This window comes from Octodon degus, unplaced genomic scaffold (assembly GCF_000260255.1).
Source record: "Octodon degus isolate 3935 unplaced genomic scaffold, OctDeg1.0 scaffold00204, whole genome shotgun sequence".
NCBI classification, from domain to species: Eukaryota; Metazoa; Chordata; class Mammalia; order Rodentia; family Octodontidae; genus Octodon; species Octodon degus.
The window spans coordinates 632,542-651,349 of record NW_004524780.1 but is presented as its reverse complement, the minus strand read 5'-3'; the positions used below and the strand labels follow the sequence as shown (position 1 = coordinate 651,349).

The window sequence follows — 18,808 nt, the reverse complement described above, 5'->3', positions numbered from 1 at the left end:
AAAGAAAGAAAGAAAGAAAGAAAGAAAGAAAGAAAGAAAGAAAGAAAGAAAGAAAGAAAACCAAAAGTTTAAAGAGCCTGGAAGCTAAGGCAGGAAGACTGCATTAGTTTGGAGGCCAGTGTGGGCTACATAGTGAATTCAAGGCCAGTCTGAGCTACATAGTGAGGTCTTTCTCTAAACATTGCACACACCACACACACACACACACACACACACACACACACACACACAGCAGCTGTAGTCCCGCCAAAAATTCAGGCAAAAAACCAAAGCCAACGCACACACCAGGAAGGCAAAATCACTTCTGCCTGGCTGCACTCCACACACTGGGTTGCCTGTTTGCCTGACCCAGTGTCCGTCCAGTAGGAGAACTGGCGATGGAGGGAAATCACGCGCCAGATCCGTGTGCCACGGCTGGCTGCTACACTTAAAGAATCAGATCAAAGGACACGTGGAGAGCTGTCGAGATCCAGCCCAGGTCGCCAGGTATTTTTTACATTAATTTGGAATCTTGGTCTTTTTGTAAAGACACAGTTCCTGCACTGCACAGCACACCACCTGCCGCGCATGGCGACATGTGCATGGTGTCTCGCGTTCCTTTGTGGGGCACAAACATTGCTGCTGCCAACCTCCAGCGCACATCTTCGCCTAAGGACAGGACCCGTGCCTATCCATGCTGTCTATATCATTAGGAATTACTGGGGTTTGAACCCAGGGCCTTTACACAGAGCTGCATCTCCAGCCTTTTAAATTTATTTTACCTAATGAGACAGGATCTTACTAAGCAGTAAGTTGCCTGGGGTGGGCTTGAACTTGCAATCCTCCTGCCTCAGTCTCCCAGAGTGCTAGACATATAGCAGCCTGCCACCACACCCAGCTTAAAGTTTTAAATCATAGATTTTGCTGGTGATACACCAAAGAAAATAGTGTCACTATTGAAATTTATCTTTTGAGGTCTAGATTAAAAGTTACCCCTTCATCAGAAAGAAATAGGGCCTGGGGAGATAGCTCAGTAGAATAAGCACTTGCTTGGCTAGTGCAGGGTTCTGAGTTTAATCCCTGGTACCATGTTAAAAAAAAAAAAAAAAAAGAATTGAAGTCTAGTGCCTGTACATATCTGTAAGTTTAAATTTATTCACCTGCTCTCCATTCCTGCCATGGTTTAAGCCTAGATGTCCCCCAAAGCCTCATGAGGTCATAGGTGGGGCTCTTTCAGAGATGGCTAGATCTAGAGTGTGTGGTGCTGGAGTAAGGGTGAGATTACCACATCGATCTGCTGATTGGTTTGGCCCCGCCCTAATCCTGGTGGCCTGGATACAAGGTAAGGGAGGCAAAGAGCCTTATCTTGTCCTTTTCTTGCTTGCTTTTGCTGTCCTCTGCCAGCATGAACTGCTGCTCTTCTGATGCCCCCATGTGCCACCCCATTATGCCTTGGACTCAACTGATTATGAACTGAAACCTCTAGAAACTTGTCCCCCTTCAACTTTGGGTGTCAGGTATTTTGTCTCAGTAACAAAAGAAAAATAAGATAGTTGGCTTCTTCTGTCCTGTGTATCCTTGGGCCTCAGGTTCACCCCCTGGGATTTTCAAAAGGAGAGTGCAGGCGGTTAAAAATATTGCGACCTCACTCTCAAACTGGTGATAAAGTGGTTATGGATGTGAACAGAAGGTACTGGCAAGAGCTGCAGGTAGAGTGGGTCTTTGATGCTAAAAGGCGGAGATGGTGCTGTTTCCAAAACAATGCTCTGTACTGGAGGCCGCAGAGAGCTGGGCTGACCAAGCGTCCTGCCAGGCAAGGAGCGTGATGCATTAATAGTAACAAAGGGGGGAAAGAAGGGCTACCTGTGAAATGCCAGTGAGAGCTGCTGCTTAGAGGTTAAGACCCTCCCTTGCACTCCCCATCTTTCTTTTCTGTGGGGACACGGCCAAGTGTTACACAGGTGCCAGTAATCATAGACGCCACACAGGTGGGAGATAGCGCCACCAGGTGGCCACGCTGTGTGGGCATGAGTGGGGGCTGCTGGATCTCTTGTCCCCAACCCCCGATGGTGCCTGTCATAGCTCTGCACAGCATGGAGTCAGGTCCAGCTCTCTGCTCTGCTGCAGCCCCTTGGCTGTGTCATAATGCGTGGCGTGCTGGTGCTTGTCCTGCACCTGCAGCGTTCTTAGCACGTCAGCCACTTTCCAAACACTCAGGGACCCTTTCCTTGGGGCTGCGGAAGGTCAACACAGTGACAGCATCTCGGTGCGTTTTGTTTCTGTGGGCGCTTACCCCGTCACACTGTCTGCGCTTGGTTATTTGTGATTATGCTACACTGACACAAAAATGAAGGCACCAGACACAGAGTGACACGGACAGCAGCTTGGCTCATGTTCAGCCAGAGAAGACTCCGGTGACAGGGACAGAGACAACTTTACCCTGGAGCCACAAAATGGCAGGAACCTTCTGTGTCCTGTGATAGTTCAGGGTTGGCATGGAACATTATGGGCTCAACTTGATTCTGGCAAAGCCAGACATGTCTGCTGGAAGACTCTAGAATTTGTGGGGAAGTGGTGCTCACGGAGCACTGCTGTACCCGCGCGGTTCAGCGTGTGTTCAGTGGGACCCTGTCACTGTAAGTCCCTGGGGGCATCATCTCCACTCACAGCACAGTGACCTGAGAATAATCCTTCGTCATACAAGAGCCCGGCTTGGTGTCCTGACCACAGCGTGCCAGGACATGAGAGTGGGGCTCTGGGTAAGGGCCCTTTCCTTCCAAGTGATGTCTTTCAGAGTGAAAAATCCCAGTCCCCATGCCGCTGAAAGACACTGGTGGGTCACCCAGCCTATAGTGCATCAGCCTCCCTCTGGACCCCCACAGGGATTGTGATCATTCCCTGCGCTTAGGGGTCCTGAGGTCGGTCACAGCAAAGCCACCGTGACTCACGCATGAGCTGTCATCCGGAGCCAACACCTCTTATTTTTCTTCACAGGGTCCCCAGGGCCATCCAGCAGCCACAGCAGCAGGACGTCCTCACCCTTATTTGACAGCGGCCTGCATCTGAACGGACACTGCAGCCACACAGTAAGCATGTGCATTCCCAGCGACACTCCTGGGGATGTCCCTGACCTGCAGGTCAGCCCTTGATGGTCCTGAGGAGCTTAGATGCTGTGCCACAGACTTCCACTTCCAGTGAGTCTTTCCCTCCTAAGGTGCTCGCACCTGGCGGTGCCCTGTGGCTCTACACACGGGCATGATCTTTAATCCAAGGCAGAATTCAGAGCCCATTTCCAGTTCAATGTAACCTGCATGGAGTACTAAGATGATTTTTAGGGCATTTCTATAAAACTCCCAGGGTGAGACCAGCCCCGTCTCAGTGGAAGGAATCATTACTCACAGGGCCTTAGTGCGTGGGAAGGCTTTTAGCATCCCATCCCCAATTTTAATAGTGCTTTATTTTTAATCCTACTCAGTCAAGCCATCAAGTGACCCCCTACCTGGCTGCAGGCAGAGCCCAGCAAAAAGCATCTGTGCTTATTCAGTGTGTTCTTAAAATAACTGCATCATTTGAGCTGTTTAATAGAGTTCTTGATCCCTAGAAATTCCATTTAGCTTATGTGAGTTATACAGCAAAAAGAAGATATCCAAGAATCCATCACTCATGTCAACAATTAGTCTTTCAAAAATATATTTTGTTAGTGCTTATTAAACCTGGTTTGTTTAAGCATAGGACTGTTTCAGTTGAAACATAGGAAAGACGATGCTGGATGCTTCAAATACAAAACTCATTTTTGTATCATTTCAAAAACCCTTAGGTGCATTTTTCCAAATAGGAGATACTTATAGATAACTAAAACCATTCTCCAGAGATGGAGTGATTTAAGCAGCTTTGAATTTCTGAAATGTGGCTTTTAGAGACTCACCTATATTTATTAAGCCCTGTGAAAGAGTTTAGAGTTGAGAAAATACTGAGGGCTCTTAACTAATGGTCAAAATAGTATGATCGCTGGTTAGTTCACGGCAGCTGTCTTAGCCTTGCTTTTTTGTCAAGTGAACCCCAGTGAGAAAGACCTCTCCCACTGTCTTTGAATACTGTTATCCTCAGTAAGTACTTATTTTACTCATGTTCTGTTAAAAGAATGACCTTTCAGTCCCGAAGCTGAATTTGTTCCCTGTTAATCATGGTACTGATCACAGCAGGTACCGTATTGCTCTGCGACTGTAGAATGCTGGGTGACAGTGCATGGCTTCTCAGGAACAGGCTGGGTGTTGGGTGCTTGGGCTCAGGAGCAGGTCACCCAGAAGTGGCTTCTGATGCCAGCCCTCAGTGCCAGGCCAGGAGCCCAGGCTGCTCCGACCCAAGCACCAAGGTCCACAGTCACTGAGGCTGGGTGGTACATGGATTGTCATTCCATGTTACCTTGGACGTGGGTCACGATGGTTGGTGGGAAGCCTACAGAGTTGGGGTAGTACTGACTGGGTGGCTGCTGAAGTGCTGCCAGTCTTCTCTTGGAAACCACAGCGCCCCTGCACTGGCTGGTGCTCATGCGCTTGCAGTCCGGCTGTGGCGCAGGAATTGGTCTTGATCCCCCACTGTTCAGCTCTGCTCTCACTCTGCCATGGGAAGCTCTGCTGAGGATGGAGCAAGAGTCCAGCTTGGTGCTCCACGTTGACCATGACAGTGTGTTCCCAAAAGGCACCCCAATTCTTACTTCTTTGGGCAAGAATGTTGGCCAACGGGTTGGGGTAGGCCTTTGAGGCAAGAGAAGGGTGTGCCTCTTACTGCTCAGCTTTTCCATTGCTGGACTCAATACCTGATGCCCACATCAGAAAGAAGAGGCTTAGTCTGACTCATGGGGACTCAGTCCAAGGCTGCCTGGCTGAAAGGCAGGAGCATCATGGCAGAAGGGTATGGAAAACCAAAGCCACTGAGTTCATGGTGGCAGGAAGCAGGGCGGGGAAACAGCGTCAGAGAGGAAGGGGTAGGGACCAGTTGAAGATCCCAAGATCACACCTCGATGAACCACCAGATACACCCAAAAGGGGCTCCTCTGATTCCCTGGGGTACAGTGAAATATTGTTTATTGGGCACTGGATTCCACTATGAAATCCTAATTAGTAGTGTTGAGTATTATTCTAATACTCAAAGGTGAGACCATATTTTTTGCTCATGTGTCTGCCCTGGTGACAAGTGGTGTAGCATATTCAGCACAGCACAGAGAAGCCACAGGTTGGAAGACTCAGCAGATACACAGTAATGTGAAGGCGTTTACTGGGGTTAAACGCTAACTAGAAGCAGCCCTCACTCTGCAGTAAGTTGCGATGAATTCTTAGCCTGGTGGCATCCGCCTATGGAAATAAGCGTGCATTTCGGCGAAGTTCGTGTGGAATCTGTGATCAACAGCGCGTGCATCTGCAGGTACTTCAGGGCAGTGCTTACAGGAGCCCTGAAACATGGGCTTCCTGGAGGTTGGAACCCAACGACAAAGCATAAGGAATGAGAATCAATCCATGTTTAATGTTGCAGCACTGTCCCTTGGTTACTGGGCTGTGGGCCGTGCAGTCAGTAATCCAAACAGAGCGCTTTGGGGGGACAGGTGGCCACACCTCTGTCTTTGCTACTGTCTGCATGGGGGTATGGGGTGGGGTCAGTCCTGGCCTTAATATGCAGCCTTCTCATGTGTAGCTTTGGTGGCAGGGTTTCTGTATAGAGTCCTGGAATACAGATGCAGAGGACCAAAGTGCAGAAGGATGGGGGGGGGGTCTTACAAAACAGTTGGAACAGTAGCTCCATCTTTACACTGTGCCAGCAGTGTGACATTGTGTGACTTCCCTTTGTTTATCTTAGTAACCCTCCAAGCCAGCAGAACTGCCAAGAACGCTTGGGGCACTGGAGTGTGGTGAATGACGCAGGCTTCTGTGCTGGGGTTGGGGCAGGTGGCATAGGGAGGCTGGAAGCAGCCGAGAAGGGCAGGCCTTAGAGCTCTGGTGCACAGGGACTCAGCATTAACAGGCACACGCTGGTGGCCCAGCTCCACCTCACCTCCAGGAGCCTGGCTCTGCTCGGGGGGACCTCCTACCTGCAAAGACACCGCTTCCTTCCAGTGCTAAGGCCCAGAGGCTATGCTCAAGGAGCACAGGCTCACGGCTGGCAGTTAGTTTCCTGTGGTTACTGCGATATGTTGCCATAAACGTGAGGGGTTAAAAACAACAGAGATGCCCTCCCATTATCTGGGTTAAGGTGAGGGCAGGGCCGCTTCCTCCAAGGAGGTAGGACAGGATCCTGCCTCCCTGGAGTCTGTCCCCTGAACATGCTGTGCCTCTCTCATCTCTGACTCTGTCCTCACGGGCTACCCTTTCTTTTCTCTGCGACTCCCCCCATCCTCCACTTATAAAGACAGAGGTGTTAGCAATTTGATGGCACCCGCAGGCTGGGATGAACTCCTGCCTCCAGATCCCTGATGCAGTCACTCCAGCGAGGCTTCTATCCCAGCAAGGCAGCGTCTCCGGGCTCCGAGCCCAGGACCTGCCTCCTGACAGTCTGGGTGGCGGGGTTCAGGCTGCCCAGGCGAACCCCACACTTTAGCTTAAGGAATCATCCCTGTGCCCCCAGCTTGCAGTTCTTGCTGAACTCTGAGGGTGGGAAAAGACTAAAAAAATTCAATCCACGGATGCTGAATGACTTCAGTTTTCCTTTAAAAAGCACATTTCTGATAGGTATTCTTTTTTCCGCACATCCTTGTTTTCCCCAATAAAACTCATTTTCTGTTTTGTGAATGATGATTGCTAGAGCTCAGGAGCTGGTTCAAGACGTAGGACAGAGTCCTGGAGGGCCTGCTGCTATGCGATGCTGTGCTAGGGTTCAAGGCGGCAAATCCAGTTCTACAGTCATAACAGCACTTGGCAGGACACTCGGTGCCTGTGCCTTTTGGCAGGGTTCACACCTGGCTGCGGATATCTCATCCATCTATTTCACAGGGCTCTAGTTCACGTGGGAACATGCAGGTGAGGGGGTGACAAGACGCTTCTGTCTGCTCCCACAGTGTGGGCCCTGCGGGGTCCGGGCTTGGTGTCCCTGTAGCCCACTCACATAGGCTGTCATGGGGCAGCCTGCCTGGTCCTGCTCTGTCCACATGGTGCTCTCCAAGGTCCTTGGAGGCTTCTTTGCCCCAGTGTAAGCCTCCAGTAGAGGAGGTGCTGTTCTGGGGTCTGCGCTGAGGGGCTTCACAGCCCATGTCCAGAGCTCTGCTCAGAGACCATGGGGGCCAGCCCAGCTCCCTGGGAATGAGATGTCTCCCGAATCCCCAGGGTCTGTCCCTGCTCATAGGTTATGTATGTCCCTTGTTGCAGGCACCACCTTCCCTTCTCACCCAGAGGTTCCAAGCCTTGGGTCCGGGAGGGATTGTAATATTTCTACATCGGAATCAGGCTCTGTGGGCCAGGTGCCCAGCATGGAGGTAACCAGGCACAGCCTGAGGGGGCGTCTTCCCCTGAACACTGGGGATCTCCTGCCTCTCACCACAGTGTGGGACATTGATCACAGTGGCCTCAGTGAACATACCCATCTAGGCAGGTGGCTCATAGAAAGGGAGAGCTCTCCCTGTCCTGCAGCAGTTCTGAGCTGAACAAGCCCCCAACCGAGGCTCCTTCTGCCCCCGGAGTGTCTGGCCCTGTGCACCTCTGCTCTGACCCAATACCTTCCTACCTCATGAGAAGACTCAGGCTTTTCCAGCTGAGTGAGCTTAGGCCTTCCTACCACCAGGGCTCAGCACCTAAAGGCTAAGCATGTTGTCAGGCTCATCCATTTCGTTGTGAATAGCGCAATTATTTAAAACTTGAGTGCAAGGACATCCAGGTGTCAACTTTCACGCTGTCTAGTGAAGGTCCCCCCCAAGCTGCCTTTCCCAAGGCTCTGCCTCACCCTGAAGACCACAACCTTGCTGATCTCAAAACCCAAAGTTTACATGGAAAGATCTGTGGTCTCAGCCTTTCAACCACGTGGGGAGTCCATGCCCAGGGGCTGGGGAGTCACGTCTGCATGGGCATCTTTACCTGGGGGCTGGGGAGTCCTCACCTGTTGTTTCTGATGGGCTGGGAAGCTCAGCTTCCTCTGCAGGACCTGGAACGGGCACTGTGGAAGGTCCTCTCATCTCCAATCCCACTCCTGGGGCTGTCTGAGGAGCAGAATTCCTGTCTTGGAATTCCTTGTTCCAGGGGCCCAGGCACTTTTCCGAATGTCTTCCTTCACCCCAGTACCTCGAAGGAGGGCACCATCCTGCCCCTGGCTTCCACATGGTGCTGCGTCTGCTGGAGAGATAGCAAGGTCATTCATTACCAGTGGTTAGGCAGTGAGACCCGTGACCTGGGCATCCTCCAGGACCCAGTGGTGGTGTCCTGTACCCAGCTCCGTGCCTGCTCTGAGCTGATGTTTCAAGCCAGCTTCTGCCTCTTCCAGGTCCCCACGGTGCAGCCTCCAGGGCTGTGCTTTGTCCCTTTTTAAATGCTGTGTCTGTATCACTTCTGGTTCTCTGCCTTTCTCCCTTTTGTGCAGGTTAAATAGGAGGAAATCTTTTGAATTCAGGTACTCCTTCGCCTCTGGGTCCTGGAAGAGCCATCTCTGCTTTCATCATCACTGTGGGTTTTTCCGAACCTGAGGGTGCCGCTGTCTCAGGAGCCTCACGCCCACTCCTCCTGTGTCCTCCGGTGCTTCTGATAGCTCCCTGACCCGCAAATCCCATTTATTTTGCACAGGCACTGTCCTTGCCATCCTCACCCACAGCTGATGAACCAAAGTACGAGAAGCGCTGGCTGGACACCCTGTCCCTTCCTCTGTCCATGGCTCGGATCTCCAGGTACAAAGCCGGCACGGGAAGCCTCAGGTGTGTGACCATCATGGGAAGGGGGTCTGGTGAGGCTGTGTACTTTCGCCAGTGCCCCGTGGTCCCTCAGCAGCTTCGAGGTTTGGCCTGGTGTACGGGAGCCCTCTGTCTGGCAGAATGACTGCGGGGGAGAAGGGTCATGGAGCATGGACAGCGGTCTGGTTGGGTCAGTGGCCAGGCTGAAGCCTGAGCCTATCAGCAGCAGGCACGAGGCTGGGAATGGCTGTGGCCCCACCACTGGGGAGTCAGACTGTTTCCTGGTCTGGGATACCCCATCTGGATGGGTTGGTGAGCTGGGCAGGAGTACTATCCTTGGTACTGAGCTCCCTGGGCTTTTACCCTCTCACTCCTGAGCTCAGGGCCCCAGTGCACCTCTGGGGCAAGGGCAGCTGGTTTGGCTCCGCATTGCCTCCAAATGCTGCCATTGCTTCTGCCTTTGGCTGAGTGGAGCTTGGTTTCCCATAATCCTCTGGGAAAATGGGAAGTGTGTGGTACAAACCTTGACCACTGGGGCTGGGGAGATAGCTCAGTAGTCTAAGTGCCTGCCTGGCAAGCACAAGGACCTGGGTTTGATCCCCAGTATCACATGCTGTGCTGGTCCTGATCTCTAGCGCACCATTCTGGCCACCAAAAAAAGGGCATGGTAGTGCGTACCTGTAATCCTAGCACTGGGGAGGCTGAGACAGGAGAATCACTATGAGTCTGAGCTGCATAGTGAGACCTGTTCCAAATAAGTAAATAAGTAAATAAGTAAATAAATAATTAAAAAAAAAAACCCAGACCATTGAAAAAGAGGTAGTTGTGTAGAAGGCTAGAGTTTGGGTTAAAAGTTTATCTGTTTTCTATTGTGCAATACATTTGTGCAAACTAGTGGCCACCTAAGACAAGGGGCTCTGTCTCTCAGTGTGGGGTCAAAAGTCATCTCACCAGGCCAGTGTCCTGACAAGGGTATTAGGAGACTGAGGTCATGGTGCCAGCTGGGCTGGTCCCAGCCCAAAGGTTCACTTGGGTGGTGGGATTCAGGTCTTCCATGTATGGGACACAGTCATAGCCTACCCACATCACCTGCCTTAGGTGTCCCTGGTTGTCTGCACCTACCAGGAAAGCTTTGAATCTCTATCTCTTTCCATCTGACCTCCACACCTGGATGTAACAGGCTCGTGAGCTACAGTCAGGCCACCTCAGTCACTGGCCTAATCAAAGGTCACCTTAATCACAGTGCCCAAATCCTCTCCAGCAGCACCTTATGTGGGGAGCAGGTACACATGGTAGGGAAACACAGAGCCCACCTTGTATCCTGCCGAGCCCAGACATCATCCAGGTCCTTCCTCAGGCAAATCCATCCACACTCAAGCCCTCACAGGAATCTGGTCTTTTCAGAGCCTCCACATTCCCTCGGAAAGCTCTGAGCAAGGCCTCTAGGATCTGGATTGGGGCAGGGTCTCTTGCAACCAGTGTGTGTGTGTGTGTGTGTGTGTGTGTGTGTGTGTGTGTGTTATAAAATAAAGAGGGGTATCCTTAAGAGCACAAGCAGTTGTGGGCCTGCAGAATGTCCAGCATTACCATAGCAACAAAGGCGCTTAGAAGATGCCTTAGAAAGATCTTGCGGACCGGGAGGTGGGAGCAGGGCTTGGAGATGTGGTGTTCTCCTCTGGCTCTACCTACTCAGCCAGTGGTGGGCAACCTGGCCTTATACCCATGCTTCCGAGATGGGAAGCAGCTATGAGGGGCTCTGAGCAGAGGCAGGGTTTCAGTAATTAAGGCCAAAAAAGAAGTACAAACTCAGACTTGGGGGATTTTCCCCCAAAGAAGGTCCAAGAGCCCATGTCATACCTAATCACTCTGCCTGGCTCAACCCTTTCTCGTAAGGCCCCTGTATGATCTCACACTCAGACCAACCCTTTTCACTCCTCTCATCCCTGACCTGGGAAAAGTTGAATAGTCTTAGACTTTGTCTTTTCCTAGACAGGGAAGGAGGGAAAGAGAAAGGCAAGGGAGAGTAAGGGAGCCAAACTGCTACTTTAGGCTTGTTGAAATCTCATGCTTGTTGACTGGGGTTCGATCTTGGGTCCTGCATGCTGTGCCAGCCCCGCCCCTGGGGTGTGCTGAGCTGGTGGCCGAGTCAGGAATGGTGGTGCAGGCCTGTAACCCTAGTGCTGGAGAGGCTGAAAACAGGAGGATCACTACAAGTCTGAGCTGCATAGTGAGATCCTGTACCAAAATAAATAAAATGGAAGAAAAAAAAAATCCCACGCTTGTCATGGTTTTGAAAACAACAATGAAATTAAATTTTATCACTTACAGTGAAATTCCATATTGTTTTGGTGGAACTCACCTTCTTTTAGAAGAAAACGTCTACAGAGGGCCAGATGGACTTTATAACAGTCACGATGATGCGGACAGACTGCAGATCAGCACATTTTACAAAGTGATACTACCCGCCAAAATTAGCCTGCTAAATGCTTCAGTTTGTTTTGCAAGAGAGAGCATCATGTTTCAACATTAATGCCGTTTCAAAAGTCCTCCTCTTAGTGCATTTGTAGATGTCAGGGCCTCCTCCTCCTGCACAGCAGCACTGGCAGAGCCCCTGAGCAGGCAGGTGGCTTCCTGAATAAATGTCTCAGGAGAAAGAGGGGAAAGGACTGGTGGTGGGGGCGTTAGGGACCTGTGGTCAGTGTCCTGCACTGTGTTTATCTTGGAGGTGGAGACTGGAGACGGGGAGAGGGAAGGGCAAGTCCAGCCAGCCCTCCCCAGGGCCACAGCATCTGCAGTTGCCACCAAGCATGCGCAGACCCCTTTGTAGCCTGACAGTATCTACTGCCGCTCTTCCTGTCCTGTTCCTTGGAGTCCCTGAGAGGTACCTCTCTGAAGCTGGTAGTGTGCATCCTCCTCAGGTTTGTCAGGGAGCCCCATAGCCTCGCTGGCGAGGGGCAGGTTTCAGGGTTCCTGTCCTCACCTTGCCCTTACGCTGGAGACAGAAGGCCAGGGCTTTCATGTGGATTGAAGAGAAGAATGCTGCTACCCGTGCAGTCCCGACGTGTGTGGCACTGCCGCTCTGCGTACGCGCATGGCACAGAGCGCAGCCAGCATATCTCTTGGTGTGGACACTCTGATGTTTCCGGGAATGCGCATCCTTTTGTTAGGGGGCATACCCAGTCCTTACACATTGCTGACCCATTTTAAAATGTACACTCACGAGGCACAAATAAGAGAGGAAGGAGGCATGAAGTGTGGTAGCCTGTTTTGAACTCATTGGGGATGCTACCTCCGCTCCTCCTTGTGCTTCTGTAACATCAACAATATTCTAGCCATAAAATATTAGAAAAAGGCTCCATAAGCATCATATGCGCTAAAAAACTCTTGCAAGTGCTCTGTCCTGCCACATGCCCCAGCAAAGAGGGAAAGCACAAATGACCAGGGGAAATCTCTGGCCCTAGAGCTGGCAAACCCATGCTGTGCTCCAGCTGCACGCACTCCTGGACAATGCCAGCTTGCATACACTGAGCCAGCTCAGGGGTGGCAGCTGTCCTCAGTTGAAAGCACAACAATCGCAGCCTGCCTTGCTGGCCCCGCCATGGGGCGCGCTGAGATGGCAAATGAGAATGGGCGTGGTGGTGCGAGCCTGTAGTCCCAGCTCTTGGGAGGCTGAAAACAGGAGAGTCACTACGAGTCAGATCTGTGTGGTGAGACTCTGTAGGCCCTGTTCTAAATTAAAAAAAAAAAAAGAAAGAAAAGAAAAGAAAAAAAAGAAAGAAAATACAGCAAACACTTGGTGATGGAAGTTTACTCATAAAGAACTGACCACCACCTACTTAGACTTGCTATAGTGGAGAGAAGAAACACAAGGACCAAATGATAAAGTGGTAGATTTAAAAATGTTAATTATACAAGGAAGAGAGATAGTTCAAAAACGAGGAACTGGCACAGTTCCTTTAGCCACCGAATGCCAGATGTTAGCGCTGCATCCACCCATTAGACACAGGCGGCTATAGACAGTCTGACAGGCTTTTCACTTCGAGACAAACAAAGGGATTGTGGGGTTACCACCAGGAATTGTGGGCTGAAGGTGGGTCAGCCTCTGAGAACGGCAGAGCTGTGCTGTTCAGGGAAGAGCAGCCACCCGGTGCATCCTGGGAGGGTCAGCGTTAGCCTGGGTCAGCTTCCCACATGCACTCAGTGGGTGGACATGCAGTGACTTTGGTGGCCCTACCGGCCCCAGATGGCAGTCCACACAGGCTGAGCAGCTTCCCAGCAGTGCTGGGAGGGACAGGCAGGGGTTGAGAGGATTCCTTGATACAGATTAAGACTTTGTAGTCCTAGGAACCTGGAAGTACAGCATCCACTACAAAACGCATCAGGGAGGAATTCAGAAGCCACTCCTTTGAGTATACTGACTCTGGACACAGAGATAATGTAGACCTGACACAGGGTTTGGTTGCATTTATTTTGCATAACTGTGGGATAAAACTGCAAATTCTGTTATTCAAAATAGTTATAAAGCAGGGTATGGTAGCACATGCCTATAATCCCTGCACTGGGAGGCTGATGCAGGAGGACTTCCGCATGTTCAAGGCCAGTGAGTTAAGGGGCAGCCTAAACTATACAGCAAGACCCTCCCTCAAAAATAACAACACAAAAAATAAATATAAAAACTAAACTGTGAGTCTTAGAAGTCCCATTGGATTTAGCCATTTGATCTTTTACAATGTTTTATTTATATAAACAATCAATGTATTTCTCTTCTGGATTTGGAGTATTTCATATTTGTTAAAAGTCATTTCATTTGTTCTGTAAAGTGATGTCTGGAGTAGAGAGTGTGACGTGCTTGCAGTGCAAGCTTGGGCTAAAATCATTCATAACACGCTTGCAGTCCCGTTAGCGGAAGCTGGATTTTCTGGACAGAAAAGATGTGCAGGCTGCCGTCTTCCAAAAGTAGGAGAGGAGAGACGCTTGCTTGTGCATGTGTGCTTAATACTACCCTTAGCTGTGCATTTTTAATACGTACGGATTTTTTTTTTTTTTTTTCGGAACCAGGGATTGAACTCAGGCCCTTGTGCTTGCCAGGCAAGTGCTTATTCTACTGAGCCATCTCCCCGGCCCTCATGTGGATTTTTTGGTAGAATACAATTTTAGCATCACAAGAAAAGGTTATGTGTGTGTGCTTGTTAGGGCCAAGACCCAAGACCCTTGATTGTGCATTTGCTCTTAAAAACAAAGAAAAGACACAAAATCTTTTCTGGTACTCATGAAATAGTACCAAGAAGAAAACCAATACAGCTACATTTATTTTCCCAGTTATGCAAAGGGATTAAGCAGAAACTGAACTCAATGGGCTGGTGAGATGGCTCAGTGGTCTAAAGCACTGACTTAGAACAAGCTTAGCAAAGCACAGGGACTGCGGTTCAATCCCCCAGCACATGCTAGCCAGCCCCGCCACCTGGTGGGCTGAGCTGGCCACACACACACACACACACACACACACACACACACACACACATAAATTTTTTAAAAAAGGGTGGAAAATATCTTTTAAAAAAAAAAAACTGAACTCAATTATGTGAATAGGTGTGCGCATGCATGTGAGTGTGAGTGTGTGTGTGTGTGCATATACTTTTGTAAGCAGAGGCATATCATGCTTAGGGGGACATATAGGATCTGGATGGTCTAGATGATACCCCCAGCATGGGAGCACCACTGGCCTCTTTCCAGAAGACACGGAGTCCTCACAGACACCCTGCCTACCCATAGCCCCTGTGGCACAAGTCCTGGCATACACAGTCTCCTCAGGGTCCCCGAGGGTCATGGGTCCTCTTTTCACACAGTTGCAGCAGGCCCAAGATTGACTTACCATAGTTTGGAAAAACTGAGGCAGCAGTCTCTACATCTCCTTCCTCCTCTAAACATGGTCTTTCTCAGCTCCATTACTGTATTTAGTGCATCTAGAATGGGCTCATTGACATCTTTCTGTTTAGTCTGACAGCTGGTGACTCTCACAGGCCTGCTCCCGCCAGGCTGAGGTCAGAGTCTCTGCATATCTGCACATCTTGCAGTGCGGTTCCTCAGGTGCGAGATCTGGGTGGACAGAAGCTAGCTACTCTGACTCCTGACTGGGCGTGCAGGTTTGGTGAGGGCTTGGTGCCGCAGCTCTGGGCGGGGCCCCTTTGCCTTTGCTCCTTGGCCATAAACAGCAGCTAAACTCTGCTGATGTCCAGACACGAAGGATGCACCATCTTGGGGGGCAGGTGCATGCATACAGCACCGCCTGATGCCTTTTCAGTCTTTGTCCCTCCATTTCCAAGTCACCTCCCCTCAATTTCATTCTTACTGTTATTATATCTTAGCTCATGTTTTGGACATACAATGTTCACCTTCACTGCAGATGTACACGACTCATGTGGCAATCTGAACAACTACTTTGAAGATAGCAATACACTATATAACAACCATTGTTGATTTGCCACCATCTTGCTTTGAAATTCTGTGTCATTTTAAATGCTTTTTAACTTTTTTATTCTCTTTAAAATAAAGCTCTTCTTGCTTCCCCTGCCCCTCCCACATCCCCTCAGCCTTGGTCTCCAGGACCACTTCCAGTTTGCAAAAGATCTATCTCTTGGTTTTCTCCTATCAGTCATAATTATTTTGTTCTTTATCTGTACTTTGCCCTAATCAAATGAGAGAAACCAAATGGTATTTAAGCTTGTATGTCTGGTTGATTTCACTTAACATTTTCCAGGTGCGTCCGTCTTCCTACCAATGTCTCAGGTTTACCCTTTATAGCCAAGCAGTATATAGCTTTGGGTATACATTCTGCGTTTTCATTGTCCATCTGTCTGTTGATGGGTGTGCAGGCTGACCCCAGGATTGGCTCTCGAGGTCTGTGCTGCTGTACATATATGCATGCATGTGGTGCTGTAATCTGATGTCTTTAGCTCTTCTGACATCTTTCAAAGGACTGCAGAGGAAGGAAGACTACTTCCGAGCTGGAGATGAATTTAGTCGCTGCTGCTCCCAGCTCTCGATGGCAGGGCTGGGGGATCTTCTGGAGAGGAAATGGGGAGCCCCGGGTCTGTTAGTGCCAGGGGTGAGGGGCCACATCATCCTCAGTAGCAAGAGCCAGAGATAGCCCATGGCCAGGGGCCTTCCAAAGAATTACAGTGCAGCAGCCCATAAGACAGCAACTCCAGGATTTCAACACGAGCAAGGCTCTTTGCCTTAGGAGCTGCTTTTCTTGGGTTTACTCAATTAGGACAGCTTTGGTTAGTGAGGAAACCCCAGGTTTTGCATTGTAGCAAGTCCAGCCCTTTTGTTAGTGACTACAGCTGCTGGTGCTGTTTCCCCAGGGAATGGTAGATCAGGACCTGGCTGCATGTGGTCCCTGAGGCAGCCTTCCCATCTTTCTCGTAGGTCCCATGCTTTCGAGGTGCTGGCGCTGGATGGGGCACGCTCTGGAGTCCTCCAGTTCTCCACGGCCCAGGACTGCGGCGACTGGCTCCGAGCAGTCTCTGCCAACATCAGCCACCTCATGTTACAGAGTGTGAGCACGCGGTCCCCACCTCCCTGCGCTCCTCTGCATGGATAGACAGGATAGTTTGCTCATGGGGATTGACCCCAGTGAGGGCTGCAGAGAGAAGCAAGAATGGGAGTTCAACAGATGTCATTTCTGACCCCAAAAGTTAAAGTTGAAGTTGCCCAAGGTTCTCCAAATACAGCACAGCAGAGAAGGCTAACACTGGGTACTTCCCAGATCTCTCTCCTCCCTCCCCTCCCTTCCCCTCCTCTCCCCCTCCCCCTCCCCTCCTCTCCCTTTCCCCTCCCCTTTCTTTCCCCTCCCCTTCCCCTTCCCTTCCTCCTCCCCTCTCTCTCCCCTCCCCTACCTCCTCCTCCCTCTCCCTCTCCTTCCCCCACTTCCCAGCACACATACACAACAATATTTGTATGGGGGTAATTATATACATATATTTTATCCAAATGCATTGATACAATGTGAAATTTTTACTTGGGGAAATCTAATTGAAATTTAAAAAAGTAATTCTGCAAAATATTATTAAAATTTATTAAAAGGCACATCTCACTAAAAATACAACATCTCAAATTTTTACTTTGGGCATCTTGGACAGGATAAAAATAAAAACATTCTGTGTTCATGAGTAATAACTTGTTGTCCAAAATCAATAGGATGAGTATTTTCTTTTTTAAAAAAGAAAGGACTAATAAGAGCCAGAGTGGGAGGGGAGCAGGTGTCCAGGGTTAAGTTTCCTGGAGGAGCAGCAGGCTGGTCCAGGCTGATGCCTCAGCTACAGCCATTGTTCTCACCTCCACCCCTGCACTGGCCCTGGCCTCTCACCCCTTCTGGGCTGTCCTGGCAGTGTGGTAGCTCAGGAGCCCCAGCAGCTTGGGACAGAGGCACATTCAGACTGCAGGCCCACTGCCCGGTCCTTCCCCATGGTCCCGACTCGGCCTGCTGGGGTAAGATCTTATTCTACTGAGCCATGTCCCCAGCCCCAATTTTTTTTTTTTAATGAGCAGAATATATTTATTGAGGGAAAGAAAGCTCCTGTCTGAGAGAGGGACAGGAGGGGGGCCCAAGTGGGTAGTCCCCCCATGAGGTGAACAATTGACATCTTGGGGGTGCAGCCGAGAGTGAGGTTTCCATTCCAAAGTCATCCTGCCACCCTTTCTACAGCTATTTGAGAAGGCATTTTCTTAAGGTCTTAGTCTTAGTCTGCAAATTCAGACACTTTGAATTCCAAAGATGGGTGGGTGGAAGAGGTTGGTATTAGCAGAAATTCTTCTGAGAACAAAGATCCTTCTGCTCAGGAGCTCTTCCTGGATTGCTGCAGCCAGCCGAGCAGATTAGGCGGGTGCAAATAATGGCCAGGATGTTTGGACTTCCGTTTACTCATCGGTAAAATTTTGTGAACTAAGTCCGGTGTGGTGGTTGAAGCCTGTATTCTTAGCACTCCAGGGGGTGGAGGCAGGATGAGCACAGTGAGATAAAGCCAGCCAGGGCTGCATAGTGAGTTCAAGGCCAGCCTGGAATATACAGCAAGACCTTGTCTCAGAAGACAAAAAAAAAAAAAAAAAATTCTCAACATAGCATTGAGCTGTCAGAGTTTGGAGGTAACCAATGTGAGCTGTGACTATTATAATTGCCTAATATTATGTAGAGCAGGAACTATCTTTTCCACTATAGGTGTTGAAATGTAACCATCAGTTACCTCTGTTGTGTTTGCAGATGGGAGCTACATCACACTAGCAGTGGGTCTCTAAGTGCAGGTGTGGGGGGGCTTATCGGGTTCAGCTGCCCAAGGTTAGGCAGGTAGGAAGTCCCTGGCCTTCACATCCTTGTGGTGCTCATTCCTTGCTGCCTTTTCTCTGCAGATGAAGATGGCAAATAAATGCTGCTCTCCTGGCAACCAGGTAGGACTTGGTTTTTCAGCTGGATATTCTCGTAAATCCATGCAAGCAACGGCTTCCCTTTTCTGAAATTTGAACTGGAAATTTTGGTAGAAGAACATTATCACATCTCAGGTTGAATTTGGTGGTCCCTGTCCCAGGGTTGCCTTTGAAACTACCCAACTCTATGGAAATAACATAGAAGAAGAATTCTGATGGTGTTTGCTTACTGTGAGGAAACGGCTTGCTGGTTGGCAGTTGTGTCTTCTAAGGAATCAGGATTTCGACAATACGTGGCTGTGACTGTGGACTAAGGGCTGTCTGATGGGCTTGTACTCGGTATGGTGGGACATTTGCTCACATAGCGTCTTCATTTAAGAGGAGGCCTCGCTCGTTGGAAGCCTCAGATCCAGCAGGTGTTGGTGCGGGTAGGCCATATCCGGCCGCCCCCAAACATGGGAAGGTTGGTTACCTGAGTCCTCTGCTTTTCCTCTCTGGGTCTAGACTGGCAGGGGTGGCAGCCAGCTCTGTCACACCCTTCCCTTCTCACCG

At 50.0% G+C, this 18,808-nt stretch overlaps 1 protein-coding gene across 1 annotated transcript in view; it reads left to right on the top strand.

The window, feature by feature from the left end:
• The window catches only part of Sntg2 (syntrophin gamma 2), a 115,283-nt gene that overhangs the window by 68,219 nt on the left and 28,256 nt on the right, over positions 1–18,808 (top strand). Inside the window, exons 8-11 of the mRNA XM_023704813.1 lie at positions 2,974–3,065; positions 8,733–8,860; positions 16,265–16,394; positions 18,242–18,280. Of these exons, the coding sequence (XP_023560581.1) occupies positions 2,974–3,065; positions 8,733–8,860; positions 16,265–16,394; positions 18,242–18,280 (389 nt within the window). The remainder of the gene's footprint in view (positions 1–2,973; positions 3,066–8,732; positions 8,861–16,264; positions 16,395–18,241; positions 18,281–18,808) is intronic.